The sequence below is a fragment of the Talpa occidentalis genome, unplaced genomic scaffold (genome assembly GCF_014898055.3).
Source record: "Talpa occidentalis isolate TD23 unplaced genomic scaffold, MPIMG_talOcc4v2.1 talOcc4.7, whole genome shotgun sequence".
NCBI lineage: Eukaryota > Metazoa > Chordata > Mammalia > Eulipotyphla > Talpidae > Talpa > Talpa occidentalis.
The window spans coordinates 26849399-26865354 of record NW_023605083.1 but is presented as its reverse complement, the minus strand read 5'-3'; the positions used below and the strand labels follow the sequence as shown (position 1 = coordinate 26865354).

Genomic DNA, 15956 nt, shown 5'->3' with positions numbered 1-15956 from the left:
TGAAAGGGGCTTGGGAATTCCCTCTCAGGGAAAAAAAGACAAACAAACATAAATTTCACAGCTTGTAATAAGGGACAGACTAATTATTGTAGACAAGTTTCCACCTGTTGAATCAGTTACAGAAATTGTAACTTTATTATGTGTCTGTTTATGAGAAGAGATGGCAAATGTGAGAAAGTCTAAAGCCTGAAAATACCTATTAGGAAGCCTTAGGCTAACAAACTTCTGATGAATTCATTCCATATTGCATTACCCCAAACACCTACGCATGTATGCATATGTAAAAATGGAGTTTTTAAATATGTACATATGCATATATAGGTTATATGTAATATAATGTTATCATATATAATCACATACATAATTTACTGGAAATTCCTTTTGTAACTTTTTATATTTGAAAGTGTATTTTACTAAAAGTATGTGGGGGCGCATTTGAAAAAATGCAGGAACTGCTCACTCTTGAACCAGTTCTGTGTTTTTATACCTTACCCATGACATACACTGTGATGCAATCCTGTATTATTTACATTAGAGTGAGTTTTTCTACATGCAAAAAGTTTAAAAAGCTTTATTTTTTTATATTGTGCTTTCCTAACCTTATAATTCAGGAAACTTGTGGGAAGGGTAACAGCTTTCACAATTTACTTGGTGTAAATAAATCATTTTTGTTTCTGAACAGTGGCTATTTTGCAAGGTTTAATTATACTATGTGCTTGTGGCTACATCCATATATATGCCATACACAAATGTCTATAATTATTATTTATTACTAGCTGTGTACTTTACACTTTGTATTTGCTTAATGTTTTACAGTTAGTTGTTAGTTACCAAGAGTAAATTATATGTTTGCTTTTCTTTATCCCACTCTTTTCACTGTTGTTTAAAACATGTCAGATTCAGGAAAACCCTAAGCCTCTTAAAATTGCTTTTAGACAAGATTTCCTTGAATCAGTTATAAACCCCTTCCAATCATTTTGGCTACTGGCCATGTGAGCATATAGGGATGAAAGCCAGAGAGAAGCCTTCCAAGGTTCTTTGGTTTCCTAGCACAAATGCTCGTGTAGATCCATGGTGCTGATTGTTCCACTTGAAGATTCTTGGGCATCGTTGCAAGTTAGACATGGAAAGGTGCCCAGGAGATCATAGAGCCCAGCCCCTTTATTTTACATTTGATGAAACTAAGATCAGCATGGTTAAGTAATGTATGTACTTGAACTCAAACAGCTGGCAAATTGCAAAGATAAGGACTCAGTTACTGAGTTTTAACTCTCTTTGTCCTTTTTAACACTAGCTATGTTGTTGAAAAGAGTCAGGGCAGTGTAATAGTTAAAATACTTGAAGTAGGAATATGGAAACTTAATGTCTACATACCATGAAATCACTACCTTTATATAACTACCAAAAGTCCCTTTATTCCAGAAACCTCATAAGCATTCCTCGGCTGCATTAGTAACTTCCTCCTCTGCTCACAAGGGCACTGTGAACATTCCTGTAGTATAATGTTTATCATATTGCATTACAATTATTTATTCAAGAATCCATCTGTTCTCCTTCTACTTACCCACTGCACTGAGCTTCCAGGAGAAGCAATAGCATTTTCCTAGACTTCAATCCCACAAGAGAACTTGGTACTTTGTGTGCCCTTCATGTTTGATGAGTGAATGAATGAACTAACCACTCACAGTTTTGGACTGTCTGTGAATTTTATGCTTTATTGGACATCAAGATCACCAGAAGGTCCTGATTGAAAATGTAGTTTTCCAGGCCATACCGTAAGAAATACTGATTTGAGCTATGATAATAGTAGGGTCTAGGAATCTGCATTTTTATTAAACAGTTGATGATAATGTTGCAAATTGTCCCTCAGACACACTTGGCAGACTCTTCTCAATCATTAGTTCCACTGGTATTTTGTCCTAGCTGTGTATCTCATAATGATCTATCCATCTGTATAAAAGCATAGAGCTTCTCTAACCACCATATTCTACCATTCAGATTCTAGAATAGTGGTACTGATATTTTAAACAAACCAAGATTCCCTTCAAGTAAAATTTTTAGAAATAAAGATGATATAAAGCATTTTGAATTACTGAAAAGGTATCTTAACAACCTTTGAAAGATAAAGGGTATTTTAGCTCATCAAGGAAATAGGATATAGCATCCTGTGAAACTAGAGAGGATAATGCTAAGTGAAATAAGTCAAAAAGAGAAAGACATATATTGGATGGTTTACATGTGGAATATAAGGAAATTAAAGGGTTAGTCAAAAACTAATCAATAACAAACCCTAGAAATCTATCTGTTGAATTAAGGTTACCAGAAGGGGAGGGGAACAGTGGAAAGCTCAGTGTAGAGGGGGCCAACTGAAGTATGGCTGAGAACTGTGCGTGCCTTGGTGGTGGATGTTTTTTTGTGGTAACATACTCTAAAGGATGTGACCCTATACCTTGAATCATACACAGTGTTGTTAACTAATGTTACAAAATAAAATAAATAAATGAATAAATAATAACATAAATCTAGCATCTTGGAAGTTATCTTAGTCCTGTTAAATTTGGTCTGAGACTCAAATGCAGAGGAAATAAAATCCATACCTAACACCTGTGTGGACACCAAGTCTGTAAGAGCTCTTGCCCTAATTGTGTTATATTATTCAGGTAGTCAGGGGAAAGGCATCTCCCTGCCTACACGAGTCAGTATGGACATGAAGAGGGTTGATTAAGGCACTGGGGTGCTAGATGATCTTTGAGAATAAATTTCTATAAAAGTAAACTTAATAGTTGATGTTTGCATAATTTTTTAAAGTCCCAAGTAGCGCATCTGTGCCTGCATGCCACTTTACAGGGAGAAAGAGCCAAATGGGATAGTTATGAGAGTATCTTTATATAACTACCAAGAGAATTTCTGATCCTTGCAGCATATTTACTCATATATTTTGTATGTTTGTATTTAGTCCTTGTGTTACTTTTTATTTGTAACTTCTGTTCTATGCCTCAACCCAGTTCATACTCTGATATTTTAATTGGTAAAATCATGTTTCATCTTTTTTATGTTATTATTTACATAGCGTTTTCCCTAGTGCTAGATGCTTTGATTATTTTCAGTTATTGGCTATCATATACAGAGTACTTCTGCTCATTTCTGCTCAAATTATAATTTTGTTTATGTGAAATCCATGGGGTATGTTCTCCAAAGTGAGATAATTAGATAAAAGAGTAATGACAATTTTATAGCTCTTGTTGCATACTGTAGTATTACTTCCCAGAGACAACAAACCAATATACAACCCTATAGAAGTGAGAGGCATGCTGGATTCCCCACAGCTTGACCAACATGTAACTTTATCAATTTGTTACAGGGCGGGGAGAGGGGGACCCCAGACCCCACAAACCTGCCTGCTCAAATAGGTTCTGCCACCTGCCACATCAACACAAAACATATGAGACTTTAATGGGAAGGAACTTTAATACAATTAGGAAACAATACAGGAAAGGCAAAGAATATAGTTTCTAAATCAAGTACCCAAAGTTACCCGTCCTCTCGTGGGTAAAAGCCCATCCAAATGGGATTGGCCCAGAGCAAGGCCCCAAAGCCTGCCACAAGTCTAAAGCATCTTCCAGTGGGGATCCACAGAAAAGGATGAAACACAACCAGACAAGTCTGGAAGGAAAAGAGCAAAATCAAAATCAAGACAAAAACAGCCATTGTCACCTCCCCCTGGGTCTCTCACCCAGTTCATGACCAAAAGGCAAGCGCAGTTTCTTCATGTGTCTCTCTGCTCCATGTGCCTCCTCCAGGTCTCCTTCTTGCTCTCCATCCTGTTTCCTTCCTTCCTCAGTCTCTTCTGCTGCTTCTTCTCTCCTGCTCAGCTCCACCCTCCCTTGGGTGGGGCATGGAACCTGGGACTTCCTCCTTTCCTAGGGACCACCCTGTTACAATTTCACACTATTTTTGCTAGTTTTTTTTTTTTTCACTTTAAATTTGTTTTATTTTTTACATCGTCGTTCACTTATGGACAGTATTTGATTTCTCCCCTCGTGTAATTCCTGTAGTTCTCCCACCACCATATCACCTGTGAACCATGACCACAGCCCCTGTGCTCTTCCTTCCCCTGTTTTGACCCCTCTTCCTGCCCCTCTCCTGCTGGATGCTTCAGATCTATGTCCAACTTGCAAGTTTTGTCTTTTACCTGACACTTTGTTTGGTTACCCTATATTCCACAAGTAAGTGAAACCCTCCAATATTTATCTTTTCCCTTCTGGCATGAGTTTATCATTTTTAATTTATTTATCAAAATGATAAACTCAGATGGCATGAGTTTATCATTTTTAATTTATTTATCTTGTTGGATACAAGCATGTTTCAGATATATGATCTCAGTTGATCCTTTATTATCTGATTTTTAGCTATCTATAGTGACCTCATTGCAGTTTAATTCACAGAAATGTGTTCTAAGTTCCAAATGACTTACAAATGAGTGCCCAGAAGTCATAAAGCAGCATATCATTGCTCGGCAGACTCACGACAGCAGGTGTGAGCAGACAATGAGCAATTACTTTCATGTGCCTGGTTCTCCACTACTGGGGATGTTGGCTGAGAGCTAAGCAATGTCAGTATGGGTGACTCAAGCAATCATTCTAATTGGAACAATCTGGAAAAAAAAAAAAAAAAGAAAGAAAAAGAAAAGTCCTTGGAATTCCAGGGCAGATCTAATTCCAGGTCAGATCTTCTGCAGGAAGGCAGAAATGTTCACATAACAGTTCTGTAGCATTTTCTAGAGAACAATTCTCAGCTGAGTAGAAGGGGTCACCTGCTTGAAACAAGAATGGGTGGGTTGAAAATGGCAGCTCAGGTTTGAAAGGAATGTAGGCAGAAACCAGCTTTCTTCATGTAGAGACAATGTTTCTGAATTGCTGGGGAACAGGGGCTAAGCTGCCAGGATCTTTTCCTTTTTCCCTTGGGCCTCAACAATTCCTCCTGACAGGCCATCATCCTCTCAGTGCTGACTTACAGCCATGATTGCAGGCATCCTGACCTCTGTGAAGTTCTCAAGGGCATATGTTATCAAACAAAAGCGACAGTGCCCATCCACTCATCACTGAGGACATTTTAGTTTTGTAGATTGATTGGCCAGCTGATGGAGGACAAGAATAAAAGAAAACTGAAAAGGAGGTGCACCACAGACCAGAAACCTAGCTCACAAGGAGGTAGGGGTAGAAGAGATTAGCATAGCCACTGACACAGCTATGGAAACCAAGATCCTTAGGCGCAGATGACACAGTTGCGGAAACTAGTATCCTTAGGCGCAGTTCTGATCCTTAGGCGCCTAGATTTAAAGCATAAAATCCAAGCAGGTATCAGACTGCTATTTAGAGCACAGGCCCAAGGGTTAAGATATGGAGATTGAGCCCAACAGACCCCAAAGGTAAAGATATGGAAATTGAGCCCATTGTAGAATCTGTGGTCCCTTTCAAATTCTACATAGTTCTCCAAAATTAGCAACCAACTAATGCCTCACAAGGAGTGAGCCCTCCCAAACAGAAGAAGACTATATTAGTGCAGTCTCTGCACAGGCTCGGGGCAGCACTCCCACTGCCCACCTGTGACTCTGCAGGTGCCTCTTTTCACCAGTTCTCCCTCTGCAGGGCAGCAGCCTCCTGCCTGCCCGAGACCTGTCAAGGCCACTCCCCCCCCGCCCCGCCCCTGCAACCATGCAGGCCTCTCTTAGCAAACCTGTCCCTTCTGGGGCAGCTCTTCCTGTCAGCTTGTGTCTATGCAAATGTCTTTAACTGTTTTATCCCTTCCCTAATAAACCTGCCCATTAAATATAACTAATGTCTCTGTCTCTCAGAGAAACTCGCCTGGGAAACTCACCGCGTGTCGCTGAAGTGGGAGCTCTGGTGAAACCTTTCCCAGGGTGAACACAAGGACCCTACACTCCAAACCCAAAAACTCCAGGGCCTTCCCTGGTGGCGCAGCGGTTGAGCGCTGGGTTGCAAGGCTGCCCGCAGCCTCTGCAGTGCCAGTTGGATCCCCGGCCACCGGCAAGGGTCCCACAAGAAAAAATAAATAAATAAAAAATAAAAACAAACCCACAGACTCCTAAATGACAACACAGCCACGACATAAAATTTATAACATGATATCAAATATTGTATATACACTTTGGATGATTTAAAAAACATAACCACTTCATTTATATGTTTCTATTTTACCCCAGGTTTTCTTCAGCGGAAGTAAGGAAACAGTTTACTCTCCCACCAAACCTTGGCCAGTACCATCGACAAAGCCTAAGTACTTCTGGCTTCCCCTCTCTTCAACTAGTAAGTATGAGTTACAGATTTGCATAGAGAATGGTCAAGGGTAGAAGTACCCAGCATCTGTTTTTACTTCCTGACTCCTTAGATCTTCTACTTCCACCTTACACCTTTGACCACCAGTTTCTAACATGTCTCGTTTTTTTTTTAATATTTTATTTTATATAATTCTACATCATTTTTCATTTTTGCACAATGTATGCATTTTCATTTTGGTTATATTCCTCATCCAATTGCACCCCCCCTTATTTTGACCTTTATCCTTCCTCTCCCCGCCCCGCGCCCCAGTGTGTCTCTGGTTTATAGTTGCTTGTTGATTTTGATTTTCACTTTATTATAATTAGTCTTTTTCTCATTTTTAACATCAGACAAATCCCCTTTCCCTCCCTCCACAGGGTTTGAAAGTGCAGAGTGTACTTACAGGGCTTGTGGTTCAGAAGTCTCTGGACATAGTGGGCTTCCTGGCTACTTAATTTCACTCAAAGTATGATACATATTTGGAAGGGGTGGGATTAAACTAGAATTTTGCTATCATCTATATCACCCTTTTACTGGAAAAATATATTCTAAAATCTGAAAAGACAAGTTACAAACCTTAATTATTTTTAATTGTTTTCTCAGAAGTACAGTTTACATACAATAAAATTGGCTCATTTTATAACAGGGTGGTCCCCAGGAAAGGGGGAGTTTCCCTGCCCCACCCAAGGGAGGGTGGAGCTGAGCAGGGAGAGAAGAAGCTGCAGAGGAGACTGAGGAAGGAAGGAAGCAGGGTGGAGCTAGGAGACCTGGAGGAGGCGCATGGAGCCTAGAGACATGTGAAGAAACTGCGCTTGTCTTTTGGTCGTGGACTGGGTGACACAGATGTGGGTGAGACCCATGGGGAGGTGACAGTGGCAGCTTTTATCTTGATGTTGATTTTGCTCTTTTCCTTCCGGGCTTGCCTGGTTGTTTCTGACCCTTTTCTGTGGGTCCCACTGGAAGATGCTTTAGACTTGTAGCAGGCTTTGGGGCCTTGCTCTGGGCCATTCCCATATGGATGGACTTTTACCCACAAGGGGATGGGTAACTTTGGGTGCTTCATTTAGAAACTAGACTCTTTGCCTTACCTGTATTGTTTCCTAGTTTTATTAAAGTTCCTTCCCATTAAAGTCTCGTATGTTTTTTATTGATGCAACGGATGGCAGAACCCATTTAGAATAGGCAGGTTTGCGGGGTTTGGGCCACCCCTCTCCCTGTCCTATAACAATTTTGCTAGTGTGATACTAAGGAATACCCTGGGGCCCCTAATCGTACATACACTAAAGAGGATATGCTGTTTGCTGCATAAAGACAAAGCATACTCTTAGTGTGAAAGAACTTAACAGGATTAGTGTGTGTAGAGAAGAAAAGATGATAGTTTTCTTTTTTTATATATTAATTTAAAAAATTTTTTTTACATCATTGTTCATTTTTTTTCAGCAAACAATATTTGCTTCCCCGCACCCCATCAGGTATAGTCCCCATAGGGTTTCCTTCACCAATGCACCCTTGCACCAAGATGGCAAGTTTTCTAATAAAATACTCAAAGTTATCCATCCCCTCGTGGGTAAATACCCAGCCAAAACGGTTGGCCCAAAGTGGGGCCTCTGAGGCCTGAAAACTTAACACAAATCTAAGGCACTTTCTGCAGGGGACCCTAGGAGAGGGGCAGAAAGGGCCAGGTAAGTCTGGAAGGAAAAGAGCAAAATCAAAACCCAAGTCAAGATAAAGTCTACCGTTGTCAGCCTCCCCACAAGCCTCTCACAATGTGTCTTTCATGTTCTGCAAGTCCAAAGCCAAGAGGCAAGTGGAAATTCACTTTTCTCTCCTCCACATGTCCCCTTCTGTGTTTTCCACCTCTCCTCTAGCTTACCCTCCCTGCTCAGCCCCACCCTTTATTGGGGGCCATGGAACATGGAACCTCCCTTTTTAATAGAGATTACTGTGACAGTTCCTCTCTGTAACAATCTTAGGTGTGCAATTTGATGTATTTGGTCAATTCGTAGTTATTTAACCTCTATTCAAGAAAGATACAGAATAGCCCTTCACCTAAAAAGCCCCTTTGCAGTCTGTCTCAACTCCCAAACCACAGCTCCCAGTCATAGGCAATCATTGATTCATTTCTGCCATCATAATTTTACCTTAAATGGAACATCATATGATTGGAATCAGTATAAACCTTCATTTTTAAAATAAAATATTGTCCTGTTAAGCTGAAAATTTCTTACATTTTTGTATGAACACTATTTGCCAACTACGTTATATTATAAATTGTAAGTGTTTTATATTATTTGAGAATCCAATGCCAGACATGTACCAAGGGTGTCTTAAATGGTTTATAAAACCAGAAGTGAGCATTCACTTCCTTTCTGAGAGAGCTGCAGCCCTCACCCTGCTCACTTCCTCACACAACAAGGCCGCAATTTTTCGCTTGTGCTAGTGGTTATATTGAGGAGGTTAGATTACTTTTTTTTCTCACTTGTTACTTCAAAACCACTTCTGCTCTTTAAAATTTTGTAACCTTCCACTCAGTTTCCGGTAGCCGCCATTTTGTCTCCTGTAACAATTTTCACGCCGTGTAACTGTATCTTTTAAAGGTATGTTTGCTGGAGTGATTTGTGGTTATTTCATTAGGATAATGTGTGTGTTGTGTCATTGATGAATATTAGCACTAAAAAGTGTATAGCACCTTTTACTGGAAGAGGTGAATTGCGATGACATTTTTTCAAAAATTTTTGTTTTTATGACTTTGGTGGCTTGCTAAGCTGCCCCTTTTATTTGTACTTTTCCTGTCTGTTTCAAAACTGCAGATTATAATAAAGGCACATCAAATGCATAGTGGTCATGTTTTCAGTGCTATTAGATAAGCTTTAAGCCAAGATTAATTATATATGCTTTTTGATGTAAGATGGTGCTAATATATGTTTCATTGAAAACCAATTTAAAAAATTTCTGCCTCAAATTGTGTTCCAAAATATGCAAAATTCAGTTATGAGGTGACTGGATACAGTTTTATATTTTAAACAATGTGGGAAAAGGGTGAATTGGGTCCTTTTTTTTTTCTTTTGTAAGTTAAACTTTAGTCTTCTGCAGTAGCTGTCTTGAGAAACAACGTGCACATCACTATTAAGAGACCTTAAGGAAGTTCAGCTAACAGGCTTTAACCCTTTCCACACCAGCTTTAGCTTTAATGCTGCAATTTTAAATTCTTTCCAGAAAAAAAATTTTTTGATTTAAAATAACTGAAAATATGATTAATATTTTCAGTTATTCTTTTGGGACAGTTATTCTGCCTCATCAGTAGATTTTGATGAAAATGAATTTCAATGAAGGTAACCAAATCAACTTGTGATGTAATTACTCATTGTCTAACAAAATATCAAAGAGGCAGCAAAAGCAGGCAAAATGTTTAACTATACAAAAATCATGTGTTCCTAACTGTCATAATTTATTCTTGGCTATTTGCAAATGAGTATCCTTCAAACTCTGTTAGTTATTTCCATTTGATTTGCTGAATATCTTCCCCAAGCCTCTATGCCAGCTTTAGCAGTCTGTTGCTTCTTTTCCTTTTGTTTACTTCCCTAGGGACTGGTGGCATGAGGGAGCCAAAAGGCCGGTATGCTCTTTTTCTCTCTCTCTCTGCATCCCATCACCCTAAAGTTGACTTCTTGCTGTGATTGTAATGTTTGTGTAAGTGGTTGTTGTCTCCTTTGAGTCATTTTCCTAAATGAAGGCTCCTCTAACAGAAATCATTAATCCAATTAATCCACATGATGATTTACCATTCCCTTCAAAAATTTTTTTTTTAAAGATTTATTTATCTATTTATACAAGAACCAGGGTACAGGCCAGATGCACGGGAGGGTGAGAGGATTCACCAGAGACAGAGCGGAGAACAGAACAGGCAGACTGACGAAATATACTGCTGAGGGGAGCAGCGGGCGCAACAGGAGAGGTCTGCCATTCCATGTGGCATTCTTGCCAGCCAGCTGGGATGGAACCAGTGCTGCAGAGGCTGCTGACAGCTTCACAGCGCTGCGCTCAAACGCCTGTACCACAGGGGAGGCCCCCCTTACAAATTTTATTCTTATTTCCTGAAAGATTATGGGACAGTAAGATAATTAATCAGTAAGACTAATTTCTGGCAAGAGAGAGGAATAGTTTATACCTAGCATCTCAACATGACAATTTTTAAAATCCTTCCCTAAATGAGAAGCAATAGACTGTTCAATATATTATTTTGAACAATTAAAAATAAGAGCAAGTGGGCCTCCCTGGTGGCGCAGATGGTTGAGCGCAGCGCCGTGAAGCTGTCCACAGCCTCTACAGTGCCAGTTCAATTCCCGCCGGCTGTGGAGATACCCACATGGTGTGACAGACCTCCCCTGTCTGTCCCACTGCTTCACTCAGCAGTGTATTTCAGTCAGTCTGCCTGTTCTGTTCCCTGCTCTGTCTCTGGTGAATCCTTTCACCCTCCCGCACATCTGGCCTGTACCCCGGTTCTTGTATAAATGAATAAATCTTAAAAAAAAAATAAATAAAATTTCTTTAAAAAAAAAGAAAATAAGGTCAAGTGCATTTTGACCTTTGGCTCATTTGCCTATAACCATCATTTCAGCAGCCCCAAATGGTGATACAAAAGATTGTTTAATTTTTGAAAATATGTAAGTGGCACCAAGTTATTTAAAGCCCACTCTATTATAAGTTTGTTTCGTAAGAGGCAAGAATTTGGAATCCACTGGATCTAGGGTGAAGTATAACTGCCACTTATTAACTATGTGATTTGGGTAGGTTACTTAACTTCTGTGAAAGCTTCAGTTTCCTCACTTGCAATATTGGCATAATAATGATACTATCCTAATTAGAGTCAGCATAGATTTCCATAGCTCTATAAATGATGGTTAATACTGCTGCCTGTGTGCTTGGCACTATAGAGATAACATAGGAGATTAAAATTAGATGAACAGGAGAAGGATTTGCCTATAAAGGACCTTATGATGCATTTGGAAGGACAGATAATATAGAGAATGTATAGTGGCTTCAATATTGGTAGGTATTTGGACTATAATACCATCGTGGGGTGGAAGAGGGTGAGAAGACTTAGAGGAAGGGTCTCACTTTAGAGTTACCTGTGACCTTTACAATCATGTTTTCAGCCAGGTCTACCATAGGAAAATTACATCAAAATTGTTGGGCCCAGGGCATCACCATTTTAAAGTTCCTATAACCATTTTAAAGTTCCTGTCACCATTTTAAAGTGGACCTATAACATGTGGTCCACTTGTGGGTCATTTAAAGAATATGTGTAAATAGAAGTAACCCAAATAGGAGGAAGAAGATAAAGAAAGGCAAAATTTCTTTTATTTTCCTGGTTGCTCTGAATTTCAGAAAGTATGGTAAGCAAGAACCATTTGAAAACCTTTCAGTATATTATTACAGAAATATAGTGGCTTCTGTCATAAATCTAAAACCAAATGAGAGGAAGGATATGTTTGAATTTTGGTTTTGTTTTATTGGGTTTTTGTTATTTATCTCTGATTATAAATGTTAGCAGTGATGATTGTGTGTGCATACATTTTAAAAGTAGTAAAATATTTTTAATTTTACCTTTTTGAATATGGAGACGATCCATCATTTAGAATTGTTTTTTAGACATGATAATAGACGCGCTGGGTCCATCTCACACTCCTGTCAGAGTCCTTTGTGACCAATGCCAGAGAGGTTAGCCTTGTATGTAGACACATCTGTGTATAGAATCACCCAGTGACCTTGGCATTCTCCATTGCCACAGCCATGTGAACAGGTGGCCAAACACCCTCTGATACTTGCCACCTATGTAGGCAAAGAGTGGTATTTTCTGTATTCATTAAAATTTAACTGTAGGGCCTCCCCGATGGCGCAACGGTTGAGCGCTAGGCTGCGAAGTTGCCCGCAGCCTCTGCAGAACTGGTTCGATCCCCGGCCGCCTGCGAGGGTCCCACATGGCACGCAGACCTCTCCTGCCGCGCCTGCTGCTCCCCTCAGCAGTGTACTTTGTCACACTGCCTGTTCTGTTCCCCGCTCTGGCTCTGGTGAATCCTCTCACCCTCCCACGCTTCTGACGGTTTCCAGTGCTTCTATAAATAAGTAAATGAATCTTTAAAAAAAAAAAACCTTAAAAAAATAAGATTAAATTAAATTGAACTGTAAAATACTAAAATTATTTTCTGATTACTTAAATTAGAGAGAGGAATGAAACATATAAAAGAAAATAGAGTTGACACTTGTGCCCTAGGAGAGAAAGAAGGATTTGAGCTACTGTGTATATTGATAATATCCTTAACCTACATCTTTATAGAGAGAAAAATACAATTTTAAAAATTGAGAAAAGAGAAGTTTTAAAGTTTTAAAGAAATGGAATAAATCAAGTGGACCATAACAGTTCTGGCTGAAGAAAAGGATGTAAAAGCCACATCCTGGATATATACCAAAACACCATGGTTACATGACATGTTTGTATATAACATTTATGTAAAAAAAAAAAAAAGAAGCCTTATACCTTAGAAAGCCTTTGTTTCTGTTATGTGTTTAAGGTTCTGCACAATAAAGCAGTCTTTTTCTTTTACCACTAAGGATGAGTTAAATGGTAGATCACTTGATAAATATGATCCTCTCTTGTTTTTCTGATGGTATCGCTCTTTTGTGCTTCATCTTTCAAGAAGTTGAGCTGTTCTTAGACTTCATTGATCCCACTGAAGGACACATGATGGAAAATGAAACTTTCAATGTGTTTTAATGCAGATTTGCTGTGGAAGATAAAATGAAAGAGTAATGGCCTGCATGCAGAACAGGGGTTTCATTACTGTAATTTTAAAACAAAGAAATGAATCAGCCTTGGTAAAAATAGACTAATGCCCATGGCAGCACCTCCCACTCAATGGCATTGGTGAAGACTGCCATTGGAGGAAGCAAGGAGCATAGTTTAATCTAACCAGGAGGTACTTTGAAATCTTTAAGACCTGGAGAACTTTATTGCTTTTGGTTCAGTTTACTTAGATGGTACAAAATTGGGAGAATCATTTTAAGCATTCATTCACTCAAGAAATAGATATAAAATATATATTGGGTCTCACTTGGTGCCAGGTACTACTCTAGAAGCTAGGGGATACAGTAGTAAATATCTCAAAAGGTCTATTCTCATAGAACTCATCCTTTTGAATGGGGGACATAAATTAGTGAATGTGGATTATATCAAGGAGAGTAGTAAATGCTTTGAAGACTGAAACAGGGTTAGGGAGTCAAGGGTGGTACAGAAGATGGGCTATTTTATATTGAGTGGTCTTCAATGTGACTGGAAAGGGAAGAATTCTGAATGAATTTGACAGATATCTGAGGGAAGAGAATAGAATTGCAAAGTCCCCAAAGAAAGAGAGTGTGGCAAGGAAGGATAGCAAGGAAGTGACCTGAGCAGAGTGGGTAGTAGGAGATGAAATCATAGAAAATAAGAGATGGGTCAGAGGCTTCAGAGACCACAGAAGTTCTCTGATTCTACTTCGATTAAGATAGGAAGTGACTGGAAGCATTGAGCAAAGGCTGACTGTGGCATGGTTTAACTTTTATAGAGATTGCGATATGATGGCTCTAATTTTTTTTAAATATTTATTTATTTGTTTGTTTGTTTGTTTGTTTATACAAGAACTGGGGTACAGGCCAGATGTGCAGGAGGGTGTGATTCACCAGAGACAGAGCAGGGAACAGAACAGGCAGATCTACTGAAATACACCGCTGAGGGGAGCAGCGGGTGAGACAGGAGAGGTCTGCTTCACCATGTGGGTTCCTCGCTGGTCAGCCAGGGATTGAACTCCTACTGCGGAGGGTGTGGATTGCTTCATAGTGCTGTGCTTAACACCTTATGCCACCAGGGAGGCCCAGACTCTGGATATATTTTAGAAGTAGATAAAATTTTTCTCATGGATAATATGTAGGGTTAAGGGAAAGAGAGGAATCTTCAGTAACTCCAAAGATTTTGCCCTGATCAGTCAGTAAAATGAAATTGCCACTTGCTGAGATGTGGCAGAGACTTGGAAAATATTTGAAAAATGGGTTGCTAGGAAAAATAAGAGTTGGTTTTGAATTTGTTATCCTTGGAAAGCCTATTAGGTCACTGAGTGGTGATGTTAGGTATAATTGCAAATGCCAACCTGGATTTTAGGGCAAATGTTGAAGTTGTAGATATATTTGTAATAGGAATAATAACGATAAAGAAAGAGGAGAGAAGAAGAAGTGTAGAAGGAGAAGAAGAAGAAGGCATGTAAAACTATGGGAGTGAGATCATCTGGGAGTGGATGCAGATTGAGAAAAGATTTTTTAGAAACCCTGTAACACCATATTGCAGAAGAGCTTAGAAAAAATGACCAACTATCCCAGTTTGCCTGGCACAGAGGGGTTTCCTGGTACATGAACATTCAGAGGCAGAGGCACACCAACACAGTTTTTCTCCTCCATATGAACACTGTGTTTCAAGAAAGGAGTGATTATCTGTGCCCAATGCTGTAGATAATCAAAACTGAGCAATGACCATTGAAGGCTTTTGATAACTTTGACAAGACTTGTCTGTCAGGAGCAGCTCAATAGATGCAAGGCTCACCATCTGAGGGAATAAAAGATACAAGACCAACGTACCTGAAGACATAACACCTCATTCCCTAGCCCCATCCAGAGCCACATGAAGCTCCTCTACTGCCATGACAAGGGACCGAGGTCATTTGTGATTATCTGTATAACTTGGGTTAAGTTATTTCACCTCTTCAGATCATTGCCTGAATTAAGTGTTTGATTCTATCAGTAGATGTGTGGATGCTATAAAATAACTGCAACCTGCCTTCTATCTTGCAGGTCTTAATAGAGAAAACTCACGAAGTCCACCCTGTTAGGAAATATATAGGAAGGGAGACCATGGAATATAGTTCAGCCCAGCCAAGCTGACACATCACAAACCCATCACAATAAGTGAAGCTTCACTTCAGATAATTTTCAGTCCTTTTTTTTTTTTTTTAAAGATTTGCACAAGAACCGGGGTAAAGGCCAGATGCACAGGAGGGTGAGAGGATTCACCAGAGTCAGAACAGGGAGCAGAACAGGCAGACTGACGAAATACACTGCTGAGGGGAGCAGCGGGCACGACAGGAGAGGTCTGCTGCACCATGTGGGATTCTTGCCGCCTGGACAGGATAGAACCAGCACTGCAGAGGCTGCGGACAGCTTCACAGCGCTGCGCTCAACCGCCTGCGCCACCAGGGGAGGCCCTAATTTTCAGTCTTTTATATATAGTCATACACATATTTTTATATTTTGAAAAGGATTTTTTTGTTTTTATTTTGATTACTTGAGTTTTTTTCCTGCCCCATACTATTTTAATGATGTGATGATTCATGATGTAAGGTGTCCCTCTTGAAATTATGTTGAAGATCACACCAAAGATTAAACTAGTCATTGGAGTTTCCACAGAGTAGGAACCCCTATAAGCTCAATAACAGAGTAACAAAATAGTTAATATTCACATTTTGCTTTGAAGCTTTCAAGGGCCCAACTCTTTCCTTAGGGATTAACATTCCTTCCCCTCCTCCAATTCCAAAAATT

General features: G+C 39.6%; 1 protein-coding gene across 4 annotated transcripts in view; it reads left to right on the top strand.

The window, feature by feature from the left end:
• DOCK8 (dedicator of cytokinesis 8) overlaps window positions 1-15956 on the top strand; it is a 194651-nt gene that overhangs the window by 35608 nt on the left and 143087 nt on the right. For all 4 annotated transcript variants that reach the window (XM_054688877.1, XM_037491968.2, XM_037491966.2 and 1 more), the window contains exon 2: window positions 6224-6326. In XM_054688877.1, coding sequence (XP_054544852.1) covers window positions 6224-6326 — 103 coding nt within the window. The remainder of the gene's footprint in view (window positions 1-6223; window positions 6327-15956) is intronic.